This window comes from Cryptomeria japonica, chromosome 10, assembly GCF_030272615.1.
Source record: "Cryptomeria japonica chromosome 10, Sugi_1.0, whole genome shotgun sequence".
NCBI classification, from domain to species: domain Eukaryota; kingdom Viridiplantae; phylum Streptophyta; class Pinopsida; order Cupressales; family Cupressaceae; genus Cryptomeria; species Cryptomeria japonica.
In genome coordinates, this window is record NC_081414.1 from 789809586 (window position 1) to 789825786 (window position 16201).

General features: G+C 34.6%; 1 protein-coding gene across 1 annotated transcript; it reads right to left on the reverse strand.

Moving 5' to 3' along the window:
• Positions 1–862: 862 nt before the first annotated feature.
• Positions 863–4961, reverse strand: LOC131859497 (putative UPF0481 protein At3g02645). The gene is made up of 3 exons (XM_059213314.1): positions 4923–4961; positions 3907–3961; positions 863–2524 (listed from the first exon to the last, which is right to left on the reverse strand). Exons 2-3 carry the CDS (start codon positions 3933–3935, stop codon positions 952–954), a joined length of 1602 nt encoding a protein of 533 aa, XP_059069297.1. The 5' UTR covers positions 3936–3961; positions 4923–4961; the 3' UTR covers positions 863–951.
• Positions 4962–16201: the final 11240 nt, after the last annotated feature.

Consider the following 16201-nt stretch of genomic DNA (forward strand, 5'->3'; position numbering starts at 1 on the left):
AAATAGTTGAAAAATTATTCCAAAAATAGTACAATATTTTGATGGAGCTCTTGATTGAAATTTAGCATTATCATGTGTAGATATTTTAATAAAAAAATTTGAAAGACAAATAATAGCTACAACCTAAAAGAACTACTTTTTTATGACAAAAAAATAGTAAAGTTGGAATTTAAGCACTTATTTTAGGTTCATAAGATTGTGGGGTTTATAAGTTTTAAAAAACTCAAATTAAGAAAGGTAAACAAATGATTGACAACAAAGTAGAAAATCAATAATTTTATCAACATTAATGCATGACAAATTATTTTATCTTAAAGCATTGATATAAGAAGGGAATAAATTATTACATGCAAATTGTAAGAAGGATTAGGAAGCATTAAGAGATTAAAATTCAATTACTCTTTCAAGTTTTAAAATTCTTTAATTCTTTTGTCATTATCAAAAAAAATTCAATAATAATATAACTAATTAATATAAAATATGAATAAAATAATAGAAAACATTTAAGATTTTACTGGTTTTCTCTACTTTTACACCAAATCCTAAATTCTTTCATGACTCATACACACAGTTAAGTATTTTTTAATCTCCATTCTAGCTTAATCTATTTATCTTTTCTTTATCTTGCAAGGAAAAGTCATTTAAGAGAACATATTAAAATAGTAATATTTTAACATCCAAAAATAAATATATTTAATATACCTGATTTCACTAACACAATTATTATTTATATCTGACATTATACAAATCTTTTGAATTACTCATAATTCTAAACAAATTTACACTCAAATATATTTAAAACTACAAAACTTTTAACCACATATATTACTATCAGCTTAACCAATTAAGAACTACATCATAGACACACTTTTAAACAGTGTAACATTCATATTTATAACCTATGTCGGCTTCTCTTAATCACTCAGCTATTAATTCTTCTTGCTTGTTTGACTAAAATTGTTTAATTATCTGCACAGATGAGGGTGCTGCGGCTACCAGGACAAGAACCACCCCCCAAAACAGTGTGAAAATTTTCACAAGCTTTGGATTCTTCTGCATGAAGTCATTAATTCTCACCAGAGTTCGGTTTTTGTACCATTCGTTGACAGCAACCTTCAAACCCATAAACTTATCTTCATCAGCGAAAGTGAAGTTAACCCCTTTGCAAAGACCAGTGAACAGCTCACTCGCTTCCTCATCAGTTCCAATGGAGCTCTGAATTATTCCCTTCTTCCTCAGCAAAGCCACGTCCTCCTCAGACTGGATCAAACTATTCATTAGAAACACATACTCTGAAATAATGGTGAGCTCTTTTTCTTGGCAGACGTCCACAGCCATCAGGTTCCTGAAGATCAAATCTGTAGCATCAGAAACCCATATCACAGGGAGAAACAAAGTCTTTTTCTGTTTGTCGAAACGGAGGGACATGGCGGACGGAACTCTCTCGTACGACTTAAACTTCATCCCATTATTGTGTAACTCTGTTGCAGAAGCCATGAGGTATTGATAATGAGACTCGTTCTTAGGTTTATGAGCTGTTCTATGACGATGAAGATCACGAAGATAATGATGATGGCGGTCTTCTTGAAGTGTAATATGAACATCCCCTGCCTTTTCTCCTTCATGGGTACTCTCGGACTCATTCACAATGAAATCATGAAAAAATCCCAAAATGTGGTTGTATTCCTTCATATTTTTGTACTTCAACTGCAGGGCTTCTTTCAATTTTGCCTCGCGTTCTTTGTGCTCTGTAGGTTGCTCCCCTGTTTTTGGCTGCAGAGAATATGAGAAAGGGTGAACCAAGGCAATTATACCATCGCATATCATTCTAAGCAGCTCTATCCTCGCCTTTTCTTCAGTGCAATTGTTCTCCATTTCCAATAGCCCAAGGAGAAGGATTATGGGGACCTGATTTTCAAGCAACAGAAGATCAGTTAGGATATCGAATTGAATAGAACGGACCCTGTTTCTGTTAAAAACAGGATCCAGGTTCCATTGTGAATCGCCGTTGAGATTCCTTTGTGATTCATCACTGAGTAGCCTGAGAGTCTCTAGAATGAAGCATCCGTCCAGAGTGAAGAGCCACGCAAGAATTTCTTCCTCACACTCTGCTTTTCCTTCGTAGTTTGCTGTAATTTCTGGAAGCAAGCTCTGCACTTTTTCCACTAGAAAGCGTGCGTGCTGCTGGTTTGGTGGGAGCCTTTCAGCTGATCGATTTACGGCCTCTACTTTGTGTAACTCTATTTCAGAGAGTGGTTGAGACATCCTGTGATGGAAAAGGCCAAAAGAGACCACCCGAGGCAGATAGGCACCTCTGTTTAAGTCCTTGAGATACATAGGCACTTTGTTTATGGACACGCAAGAAAGCTTTCTTGGCTTATCGTCTTCGGTCCTGTGAAATTCAAACCTGCCCTTCACATCATCGAACCATGAGTAGCGTTGTTCTGAATCTGCTACCTCTATTTCCCACTCTTTCCCAGCCTGTTTCTTGCTATTTTCCGCCATTGGTAACAGTCCAGCAACCCTGGGAATGAAAAAGAAACAGTTAAACAGTTGTTTATGACCTGTTCAAGACCTCGATCTAAGGCTGGGGTTTTATGCGCTTCTTTAAAAAAAATAAAAAATTACTGAGTGTTGTTGACATTCTTTATGTCTCATGAATTTTAATGATTATTTTCATGTCCATCTTTCCTTAAAATGAATTTCAAAATTAAATAAAAAAGAGTAAGTTTGGAAATTTATAGAAATTTAATTCAAAAGAATAATAAAGTGTTGCCTAGGTTCTACTTCGCTTTCTTTCCAAGCTTTTATTCTTTTCTAATCTGGATTCGTCGCCTCTCTACTGGATTCGAAGCTAGCCAAACAAGTTGTTTGGATCCTCACAAAGAAGCTATTCCCAGATGAAATTCTGTTAGAATTGCAAGAAATCTTCAACAAGGCGCTCCATGATTCAGGAGCTCCTCGACCAAGTGATAGAATTTTGTGCAACGTTTCCGGAGAACTCATTAAATATTATTCCTTTTTGCTCGACCTTAAAGGCAAGGACATGGACAATCATAGAGCATTTGCAAGTATGGGGCTTAGATACCTCAAATGGCATTTCCTTGGTGAGAATCCAAAAGATCTGGGTAGGGAGGAGGAACTCCACGAATTTGCAAGGTTGGATGGAATTCTGCCACCAAAAGGAGAAGAAGAGGAACCCCAGGCTGAACGGGGTAGGAGAGGTGGTGATAGAGGATTGGGTCGCGGTTCTAGTCGTGATTGAGGATGGCCTCCGAGCAGAGGCCTTGGAAGAGGCAGAACCCCAACTCCCCCTGTCGAGCCTCTTGAAGAAAATTGAAAAGATAGGTTTAATTCTGCTGGTTATTTTGATGACATTTCAAAGCCTTTAGTTGGCTGCTGGTCTCTAAGTTTTTTTGTCTTTAAAATACTTTAGATAATCTCTGCTAAACCTAAACTTATATTTGAAAGTTAATTTGTGATCTTCGTGGCCATAAACAATGAAGGTTTTTTGGTAAATCCAGGGAATGATTTCAAACGCATATCTTAGGTTCATTATCTTTTTCGAATTATGGATATATATACTGAATGTTTTTTTTCAAAACGAATATATAAACTCAGCTCTGCCTTTACTGATCAAAAAACATAAAATAAAATAATGAAAATCTAAATAAAAATCTAAACTGATAGAACACTTTCTAATCTCTCACATTTTCCACTTCTCAAAACTGCAGACCTAAAAACTAAGAGCTGATATTTTCTTATATCCATTTTTTCATCTTTCATTATATCAATTTTTTCTGTAACCTCCTGGTTCTAAAGCCCATGAAACCCAACTTTAATTTGCCTTCTTACAAAACTTCAATCTGAAAAGAGGAATTTAAAGATATTTGAAAACAAAATTACCTAGTTGTGAGCTCGACCTCCTCCAGCATGCAAAATTCTGCTTTTATCACTTCACCTACAAAAGTAAAGTGTCAGAACATGTAAGTCATTAATTATCCTGAAACACGGAGAATTTATATAGTATGTTTCAAAATTTCAATAGGATTTCTTTAAATTTATTAGTTCTGGTTTTATTTTCACGTAATATTTCGTATCTGGTAGTCATTTTAGAGAACAAATATTGTGACTATTTAAAAAACAATCATATGAACATCTATATGAACATGCATCTAAAATAATATAAGATAGTAGAAATCACAAATAAATAATTACAAATCATCCTCCTCCATCTTGTCTTTAACTCTTGCCATTTATTTTATATTACAATTAGTTTGCATCCAACATAATATTAATAAATACTCAGAAACCACAGAAAATTGGAATCATTCTCCTCCCCCATCTGTTTTAACTCTCAATGCTTAATAATTATTGCGTGTTTTCATATTTTAATATTTATAAACACTAAAACTGTAACCTTATATGAATTCTCTAAATGTGATTCTTTCCAGCCACTTTTTCTTACACTATTCATCCAAATAATAACAGTAAAAGAAATCAATAAAAAAACTCAATTTACAGCTCTTTTAACAGTTAAACTTTTAAAAGGAATCATTATCAAATATGTATAACAGAGAATGCATTGGCACTTCTTTGCTAGAATATTCATCTTCTATTCAAGTGCACTGTTTTTCACACTCTTAATAGAGCACCTAACAAGTCAAATTTCATACATGAAGTGAACATGCTCAACAGTTACCAATAATATAAAAATAGATTAAATTAGGAATAAGGCCATTTTTCAAAAATAAAATCAAAACCATCTGCACTGTAATACAAGCATTTCACAAGGCAACGATTGGGAGTGAGTTCTGAGTCACAGTAATTCCTATTCAACAAAGCTCTTAAAAACAAGTTAAACAAAGCTAAAAAGTAATAATAAGAAGGAAATGAGGACAACAAAATATCGAATTACTCACATTAGACAATCAATGAAGAGCTCAAATTATGGATGGTGAATTGCGTCATACAAATCACAGGGAATGAATTTCTCTTATAGTTTTTCCAAGATCAAACTGGTTGGCATAATTCGGTTCCTTCCGTCCATGGTTAGACATTCTTGTTGCTTTACATCTTTATTTTATTCTGATGATGATTTTTCCTCTCTTTTTCTTGGGCATCATAATGGCTTTGGTCAGTTCAGAAATGAGACCCAATGCTTGAGGAGATGCTCTCTCTATAAACGAGAAAACTTTGATTGATGGTGACTTTTCCCCTTATCTTGTACGGGGAGTTTCGTTTAGTGTTACAACTGACGGGCTGGGTTGAACCAGCACACACTAAGTTTTGATCGAGCTTAGGTGGCTAGTGGGTTCATTTCAGTTATTCTGGTTCTAAAATGGGGTTAATAAACATGTGTTATTGACATTTTTGAAAAATTGTAACCATTCTTTACGAAATCAACTGTATATAACTCTCGTGTTACCGACATCCGTTTTAAAGAGCAGGACATTTGGAACTCTAAAATAATGTACATGAATAAAGGCTAGCATATAAATTCTTTTTAGGGTAGCATGAAGCTGATACATCTCTTTCTTTATTGAAGGCTTTGAAAGTCCTGTCTAAACCAATTATATCCTTATGGTTTATACTTTAGAACCCTTCCCCTCCACTAGAGATTTACTTTAAATTTCAATTGAGAAAGTGCATAGAGGATAGCTTCAAATTGTATGATGTCCAGTGAATGGCTCTAGCCATTGGATAATGCCTACTCTACTTGCTTGCTCATAAGCATTGTTATGAATTCTTCTAATATTTTTAAATTTTAAAAAGAGAGGGGAGAACTATTATACTAATATGATGTGTTTGTCTATCTCTTACATGACTTCAACTAGGGTGATAGATTAGGTATTACACTTTAGAATGACTTTGTTTAAGCTTAATAGTTAACTGATTCTCATTATTCCTAGCCTTCTATTGTCAAGACCTATGATAAGGAGTGCCTCATAAGGAAATCTATAGTGTTTCTTAACCAAGGATTGATCCTAGGAGACCTTTGGTGATAGCATGAGATTACTACTCCAACTTATTCGTTTAGTACCTAAGTAGAAGCTGTGAGTTTTAAGGTGAGTCTAAGGTTTGCAAATTTGTGATAATCCTTTCCCAATGAGAAGCATATAGTTCCTTCACTAGTATTATTACTCTATTCATTTTTTAGATGTTGTTTTAAACATTTGCATGTAGCTATTAGACTTGTTGATCTTGTGACTAGATATTTTAGTAAGTCCATTGAATTTATGAGCCCCTCAATATTATTGGATAGGTAGGTGGTTTCTTCAATCTCATGTCATCATTTCACTTGAGGGATCATATATTGGGCTAGTGTAGATTTCCACACTCTAACCCCAAATTTTTTATGTTCTCTCATTATACATGTGCTCTAGCACACATGTATGTACTCCTCTCAAGTTCTTGGTGGTTTTAAACAACACTAGGTCTTAGATATTATTGATAATGCCAAAAACTAGAGAAGGTTGGAAGACTTACCTTTCTTGTCTACCTTTATATTCATCATGTATGAAGGTAGTCTAGGCTACAATATTACTAAGGTATATGATTTCTTGTTCGGTAGTTCTAGTAGGAGATCAGCTCATGCATTTTAGATATCAATCAAATTATAATTATCTTAGTTGGAACTACTAAGAATGCTTGAGTTATAAAAACTTGTTGAAGGAAACATGAAAGCTTCAATGTTGTTTCCTTGAATTTTACCATTTTAAATAGACTTGTGTATAACTTGGTGCGGCTAGAAATATAGGAACATGCCTATTTACTAGGATCACGAAATAGCTTTCTGAATTAATACTTTCAATCCACTTAATTGCCTAGCATGACAAGATAAATGAGCTATAAAAATATAATAGAAAGAGTTAATACCTCTTTGTCTTATGATTCTCTAGAATATGAATCTTTGATTTATTTTTCCATCTACTTTGATATGAGTTTTTTCCCCCATGAAACTAAAATGAAGGAAGTGTGACATTTTGGACCCATGGATGCTCCTATCTATAGGTAAGTATGGGTCCCTTCGTGACATTTTTTTTAATTACCTATTTCCTCTCATAATCATTAATTACAAGAATACCAATATTAGTATCAATATGACCTTGCTTCCCGAGATCGTTGGCAACATGTAAATGCATATGACCAAAGTGCCTTGATTGTTGTACTGATATGATGGCTTAGTATTTCCTACTTTAGGATGCACAAAAGAAAAAATGTGTTTGATTTTATTCGCTTATTCAAAAAAGGACATGAGATCTAAATGATTATCATCATCCATGAATAGAACATCCCTATTGAGATGAACTATTATCCAATTGGAAATATTTGCCAGCCAAAAATAGATGAAAATATTTCAAATGGAGAGGTTATCACCTAATGAAACAAGAGTGGGATTGAGTCGTGACTACAGAAATAACCAATGTTAGTATTTCAATAAAATCAAGAGGATACACATTATTAGGATTTCTTATGAGAAAGTGAACATTTATTACTTTCAAGGTGGTTGGAAACCTCTATATGCACATGACCAAAGTACCTTAATTGTAGTACTGGTGTGATGGTTTACTATTTCCTATTTGAGGATGCACATTGCAAAATATGCATTTAACCCCTTCCTCTTATTCAACAGAGGAAATGAGAGATAAATGATTATCAACATCCATTAATATATTTCTCTATTGAGATAAAATTCTTCTTCTTTATAATTTACCCATTTTTGCATGTATTAACATTTCTTATCCTCAACATGTAAGTGTCCTTCTATTAGATCACTAGTATTTTCTAAAAATTGGCAACTCATCAAAATAATTGGAATCTCTATTATATGCTAGGTTACTGATGATGTGTCAACATTTTTCTCTTCATCTTTGGAAAATGATACATCCCTTTTTGCCCAAAGACGCTAGTTCATTTTAAATATAACTAATTAGATCATTTATATCACCCTCATCAATGAGCTCCTCCATATAGATTATTTCATCTTGTTAGAAGGTTTCTTTTCATCCTCTTCTTGATTCTAAAATCTATTATTTGTACTTTTCTAAATAGAAATAAACTTTTAGGCCTATTTAAAAAGAAAAATATTTAGTATTCTCAAATTTGTGTTCAAGGAATGTTAGAGTTGGACACAACAGGTGATGTGGCAGTCAAACACAAAGGTTTTTATCTTTTCCATCACATGAGATATAATTTTGATACAGTGATACTCAGAGAGAGTCCCTATTTTAGAAATATTGAAATAATACCAACATGTTTTCTTTCTCCAATGGGCTACTATTTTGTCTGTACAAGCTCATGAGAGACACGTTTAATCAAATAATTAATATCATTCATCTTATCACATTTGATTAAATTTATGGGAACTCATGATGGTGGCATCATTGTGGGTGTTTCTCTTCTTTGTATGAATTTAAGAAATGTTTTATAAATAAAATAAAGATTGCATGGGCATGAGGTACTTTTCTTATGGCTATAAGACTCTACTCAACTTTGATAGCTAGATCATATTATTTGGGGGGAGTTGGACTACATGGAATCTAAATCATGATTAAATTTTTTTATTAAGATTAATATCCTTAAACATAATTTTATGGATTATACCCCATCAAGCATGCCAAAACTTATTGTTATTCAAGTTTTCTTATTATACACCCCTATACAAACATGGGAAAAACTACAAATGTGGTACATAACCTGCAATATAGCCTCTAGGATTTTAGATGCTTTTTCTCTATATATATTTTAATACAATTGTAGATCTATAGAGGGAAAGGAGACAATTCTTCTTAAAATTAAAAATAAACTACTACGAGATTCACTAAGAGATTTATTAATAAATTATAACCTAGAAAATAGTCCCATGAGAAAAGGGAATGATTAGGCACACTTTCAATATTGAACACTATCAAATTCAAGAAATGATATAAGTAGAAAATATTGAATTGAATGTGCAACCAATAAATAAAATCAGAGAAGAATAAATGAAATAGGTACAACAAGGAGATATGTTCATTGATATGTTATTTTCTCTTACTAAAATTATGAAGCGTCCATTGTTTGAAGGATTGGAGATATGTTTTTTCTTTTTCTAATGCTATCAATAAAAATTCCAACCTCCTACTATACTAAGATCTCTCTATATAGAGACCATCCCCAATCAAATATGATTAAGTTCTCAACCGTCCCTCATCAATGGTGGACATCAAGAAATGGTGAATGACTTTAAAAAGATAGCATACAATGCATGAAAGATATAGATCTTAAAAACTTGGGGTATTATGAAAGTCATTTCTAGTTGTTGGAACTCACAATCGTATTGAAGGGAAAATTGGAAACTTTGTCATGTCTCCTTCACTTACTATTTATAGTAAGTTTGGTTATCTATAAAATAGTAATTCATGACCTACAAATACATCGGGAAAGTCAATTTGTTAAAATAAATTAATTAAATCAGAATTAATGAAAATTAATAAATGATATTTGAAATGTTGCTAAAATATAAAAGATGGCATCAGTTTTGAATCGACAACTTTATCCCACTAACTAAATTTATGAAAGCTATCAATTTAAGAGATAAAATTGATGATTTGGAATAGAATGTTGGAAGGTGGTTGACAAATGAAAAATGAATGTTCCTAATTTGAGTTTCAAACATATTTCCCTACTAAGCATTAAATTTGGGCACCCAAGTTCGAATTTGAACAAGTTTCTATTTGGTTGGTTGGAGTTGGTAACATTCATTCATTCTCTCTCACTTTTGCTAACAAGCTTGTGTTATTTTGTTTAGAGGATGATAAAAAAATGTATAATTTATCTCCAAGGTTGATAAACTAGGGAGGTTAGAGAATCAAGGGTAGTTGGTCTAAGGGTTTCTAGGAGCATTCTCACCCAAGGGTTGCATTTGCACTGCATGCTTTGTAGTTGCAAATTTTTGTAATAGATTGTAGGTGATTTTTAGAATCTTTGAAAATGAACATTGTAGAAGTTAATTTAAATTTTGTTTCTAATTATAACAACATTATAGATGAATATTCCTATTTTGTAAGACATTCTAGATTTTTTTTATTTCAATGATGTTTTAGTTTGGAGTTGTATACGGTGAAAATGGATGATGAAAACAATAATATTTAAAGACTAATAAAGATCTAACCACAAAACCCTAGCCTAACAATGAAAATCTTCCACCATACACAAATGAAGATACCTAAGATCATGCAAATAAACAAAATAAAGCAATATTACCATTCATGTGTCAAGTAGGGTTTCAATCTCCATTTCTTCCTATCTCCATTGGTCTTGTTTTATATATTTGTTGTTAGATTTTATGTGTGAACAAGATCTCAACAAAGAATGGATTGTGGTTTATAGCTTGATCACAAGAAGGCTTGATTGCATAAGATTGATGATGTCATTAGGGTTGAAAACGAAGGAGAGTATCCTCTTATATAGAAGACATTGTGGGAAACGGAGGGATAAGATTAAGAGGTGTAAGAATAAATGGTTGGCTAGGATTAAAAGGTAGGTAGAGGAAATAATGAAATGATAAAGGGGATAGGTAAGAGAAGAATTAAGAGATAAGTGGCATGTGTCATGGGTAGAAAAGTCTAATAAAATTATTAAATAAATACAGATTCATTTAATTAATAGAGGAAGTGGCATCTGTTTATGGTGAAAATGGATAACAACAATATTGAAAGACTAAATGAATTCAACTGCAAAACCCTAGCCTAACAACAACAAAGATCCACCATAACATATGAAGATTACCTAAGACAATGCAAATCAAATAAAAGCATAAAGATTATACCATCACATGTCCAATAGGGTTTGAATCTTCATTCTTCCTATCTCCATTGATCTTGCTTGATATATTTGCTCTCATATTTTATGTGTGCACGAGAGCTCAACAAAGAACGGAAATGTGGTTGCAAGTAGGCTTGATCGCATATGAAAGTTTGAATGCTAGAATGTTTGATTCAAATAGAATGATTAGTTGATTCATTAGGATGATTGAATTAGAATGATTAGGGTTGATAATGAATGAAGTATCTCCTTATATAGAAGACACTATAAGAAATGGAGGGATAAAATTAAGAGGTGTAAAGATAAATGGTCGGCTATGATTAGAGGGTAGGTAGAGGAAATAATAAAATAATAATAGGGTAGGTAGTGTATCAATTAAGAGATGAATGACATGTGTCATGGGTAGAAAAGGTTAATGAATTAATTAAATAAATAAAGATTCATTTAATAGAAGAAGTGGGATCAATTAAATAAATAAGATATTTATTTAATTTAGGGAAAAAGGGTAATTTAAATAAATAAAAGTATTTATTTAAATAAGAAATAAGGCTAGAAGAGGATAAATGAATGAATTAAATAAATAAAGATTTATTTAATTAATAGAAGAATTAGGCTAAAATAATTAAATAAATAAAGATATTTATTTAATTAGACATGACAATTTCAGGTGTCTACATTTTGTCCCTCTTTATGACAATGCAGCTTGTCACGTTGCTTCAAAGAAGATAATATGAACTGATACAAAGTTGCCTCAAGTTGGGAATGATATGCCCCCTCAAGAGATTGGATGAAAATGTTTGAAAAGATCACAGACAATCTCTCGATAAGAAAGAAAGGCTAGAATGGACTGACCGGATGAAGTGACAGAGTCACGGGGTAAAGAAGACTGACCGGATGAAGTGACAGAGTCACAAGATAAAGAAGACTGACTCGAGAAACGAGGGCTAGGGTAGTCTATAAGATAGACCACAAGTGGAATACATCCTCATTGTCATCCACACATCCAAGAAAGCAGAGTAGAAAGAGAGAATAGAGTAGCAATAGTTAGCAGCAATGGCTTTGGTTCATAGATTCAATCGCGTTCGTTGATTCCAAAGGCTAGTAGATGCAGGAGAGCCGATGAGTACCACAAAACCTCCTTGTACTTTGCCGCATTAAATTTTGTCATAAATGCATGCTAGGTAGAGCATTAAATGTGCTTTAAATAATGTCAAGAAGGGTTAAAAAATGCTAAGGCGTGTCTATGTTGGTGCCAGGCACGTCTGGGTTGGCTAGGCGCGTCTGTGTTTATGCCAGACGCGTCTATGAATGCAAAGTCATTTGTGTCAAATGCAAGCATGTCTGTGTTGTGCAGGTGCGTCTATGGGCGCATTTGTGTAGAGCAAAGGCACGTCTATGTATGTCAGGCGCGTGTGTGCAGAGAAGACGCGTATGTGCAGTATGTAAGTGTGTTTATGTCATGAAAGCATGTTTATGTCTTCAAGGCCAAATCGGCAGTTCTGTGATGAACATACGCTGTCGATTAGATAAGCTGCTAAGAGGATACACTCAAGAAGGTCCTCTAGGGAAGACTAGAATAGTAGATAGGGCTAGGATTGACAATTCAGTGATAGAACATATGTTGCCAATTAGAAAAATACTCAAGAGGATACACTCAAGTAGAGGCCCTAGGATAGGATAGATCAAGGCACTTTGTGATGAACAGGGAGTACCAAAACATAGTACTTTGTGATAAATAGGGTGTACTAAAAAGAGTAGCACTTTGTAATGAACAGGGAGTGCAAAATATGTAGCACTTTATGATGAACAGGGAGTACCACTATGATAAACATCAACACTTTGTGATGAATAGGGATTGTCACTAGGATAAAAAGCAACACTTTGTGATGAACAGTGAGTGTCACTAGGATAAAGCACCATATGATAAATATAAGCACTAGGATAGAAAGCAGCATTTTTTGATGAACAATGAATGTCACTATGACTGATATGATTGATTTGCTTGACTATAGGAGTACCTACCTATGCTGGAGTCACGGGAGAGATTTCCATCGACTCAGAGTCTGCAAGAAGAGTTGATAGTTGAGGAGAGAGTAGCGGTTCAGGCTATGGGCCTATGACATATTCTATATGTGCCTAAGTTTCGGGCAAACATGGGATTGCTGACTGCATTAGCTAAGAGATGGCACTCAGAGACTTGCACATTTCATTTACCGATGGGTGAGATGACAGTCACCTTAGAGGATGTATATAGGATACTGAGGATACTGATCGATGGGGAGTTGGTTCCTTACGATCGAGATGAAGATAGGGATGCATTGAGATGAGTGTTTCAGGATCCAAGACTGGAGATGAGGGTTGGACATGTGGCTTGGGATACCATGACATAGACAGGATTGGAACTACCAGCGGTGTTGGCAGGAGTGATCAATGGGATCCTATGTCCGGACAAGGTGACACGAGGATTGGCTATGGGCTGGGGGGGTACACTAGAGACACTAGTGACACAACATACCAGATTTACCTAGGGACCATGTTTGTTGGCACATTTGTATTATGAGCTTCATCAATTTGTATACCATGGATCGGCAGGATTGGGCTACGGAGTGACATTGTTGCAGGTGTGGGCTTATGAGCATCTGTCGGTTACCCGACCGAGTCATTTCAGAGGCAGGGGCCATGGGCACAGTTTTGTGCATTTATATGATATGATTACATCTTAGTCACAGATTGGGAGACTGGAATATTGGCGCCGGGTCATCAATGAGATTGACACTATGGTATGGAGGTCATACCAAGAGTGCGAGGAGTGGGAGGATGACGCACTGGATCTACCATATACATTCAGGAGCAAATATCTGATTGGGCGGATGCCATATGTGTTGTAGAGGCAGTTGGTGGATAGGGTGTGATGCAATTATGATATTTATATGTATGTATGAAATGCTTAATATGTGGTAATGCATGTGCAAGTACATGAAATGCAAATGTTTTTGGTGTGTCATTATACTTAGTCATGTGATAACAGGCTATGCGGACTCAAGAAGGATGATGGAGGTCAATCAAGAAAGGTGGATGAAAGACAGAAGATATGAAAGTGAAAGAGCTTCTTGTGCATTATCATCATTGAGCTTTATTATGGCAAAATAGGTTATGACAATCTAGGCATATGTTCGACCCAAAAAATCATTGTACCCGTTTGTATGGAGATAAGACAATCACAAACAAGGAATGCCTTAGTTCATAATAGACTTATAGTGTCCTCATATCCTTGGACAAGTCGTAGCATTACTAAGAGACAATCCACAGACAACAAAAGAAAAATAGGTGACGATGCCCCATCCTCGCTTTTCTAGTTAAAGACATCCTAGAGATAGAATCTCTAGTCAGAGACATCCTGGAAAAGATAAAAGACATGTCACCAAAAAAATAAAATCAAAAGAAAACCAAGACTCCACACCAACATCAACTATAGTCCTCAAGTTTAGTGTCTCTTGTCACTTGTATAAGTCTATTTGATTGGGGTCACAATGTTTACTTTCACAAAAGGATAGATAGCACTGAACCATAATGTTGTCTGAGTCTGTTGAAATATTTGATTTGTTGAAGCCCATTGTTGCCACCATGTCTCATCTGAAACTGGCTGAATCCATGAAACTGATACTTTATTGCGGAGAAGACGAAACTTTATTGCGGATTGGCGATGCAAATGTTGCTTTATTGTGGATTGTACGCAGATACACTGAAGAAAATTGGAATAAATTGTACTCCTCAAAACATGTGATGCTCTCAGTTCCACACCCATCACTAGACGTAGGATTTGTCTTAGCCATAGATAGGAGCTGATTTATTGTGGATGGAAAGGTTGTGAGTGTGTGCAAAGTGAAGTGATGAAATTGCATCCTAAAGGAAGGAGGAGCAATGTCTCTACACATGGCGTCGGTGACCCATTTTTCACCATGGTACTTTCCTAGGGTGCCAGCGAAGTGGTTTTCACCATTGGACAAAATGTTTTTCTTTACTTTTTTTATTTTTCAATTTTTTTGTGTCACAAGGTGCCTTTTTTCTAGGTTTTCACCAAGTAACAATTTTTTATTATTTAAATTTTTTGTATTTTTGATTATTTTTTTATTTTTTTGTATTTTTGAATTGGGATACTCTTAAGAGCTATGTGTAAAATTTGCAAAGGTGCATGTTGTTGATAGGATCCTCCAAAGGTTCGTCATCTAGAGTTGAAAGTTGATATGCACCAGATCCATAGATTATCGTGATGATGTATTGACCAAGCCAATTTGGTTCGAACTTGTCCTTCTTCTATCTGTCTTGCTGATTTTTAAGATTTTCTCTGAGAACTAAGTCACCCACCTCGAATGTGTGAGGTTTTATCTTATGATTGTAACTGCAACGTTCCTTGACTGAATGATGTGTAGCTCGAGTGACTGTCTTCCTTGATAAAGGAACTGAGATAGAATTACTAATATGTGGACTATGTAGCCCCATATGTGTGTCACCTAAAAGAGTTTGGGCATCCCTGACAACAAATTCCATCGAGGAAGCTCCATTAAAGGTCCATGATTTATCGCCAGAAGGGAAAGGATTTGTGAAATAAGTGAATGAGTGATGAAGGCTTATGATTGCGAAAAGAAGTGAAAGTAGGATGGCATGATGGAGACTTAGGATCAACAAGTATTCTTTTTGACTTGCAATTGTGGAACTTTTTCCCCGAGTTATTTTGATATTAGGGGAGATCATCTCTTGTTCTTTTTTCTTCATAGGACTTTTATCTTTGACCTTGATTTTTTCAGAGTCCAATAGCTTTTGATTTTGATTTGGACTAAAGGACTTTTCTCTATTTTTGACTTTAAGATTTTTCTTTTCAAAGCTTGATTTGTGATCCCCAATTAGTAAGGACTTTTTTAATTCTTGTTGATCCAAGTCTAGGAGAGGAGTGAAAATGGAATGAGTGGATGAAATGGTAAAGCTATGTGATTTCTCAAGAGGGTTGGCGATACACTCAATAGATTCTTCGTTGGAACCACTCTTAGGACTATTGATATCAATAGTTGCTTGCACCACTAGAGGAGATTTGCATTTAGACTTAGTAGCCACAACACTAGGTGATTCAAACCCAATTCCTTAGCATTGCAACTTGTTTGTAGGTTGTTCCTATCAACAAAATGTGTTAGGAGATAGTGGGAGTTGATCAACATGAAAGATATACTCACCACATCCCAGGTCTTTAACCTTGAATTTTTCTTTTAGCTCTACTTGCTTTGATGTAGAATCTTTTAATGATTCAGGATCAACATATGTTGATGAAGGAATAGCCTCTCAATTGACTGGGATTGTTATTTCGGATCTAGGTTGCAGATTGTTGCAATATATGAATGGA

Coding starts and splice junctions, on each gene's coding strand:
- LOC131859497 (XM_059213314.1), bottom strand. CDS start 3,935: ATGCTGGAGGAGGTCGAGCTCACAACTAG. Junction 2,525..3,906: donor GAGGTCGAGCTCACAACTAG/GTAATTTTGTTT, acceptor TTTCATTCCCAG/GGTTGCTGGACTGTTACCAA.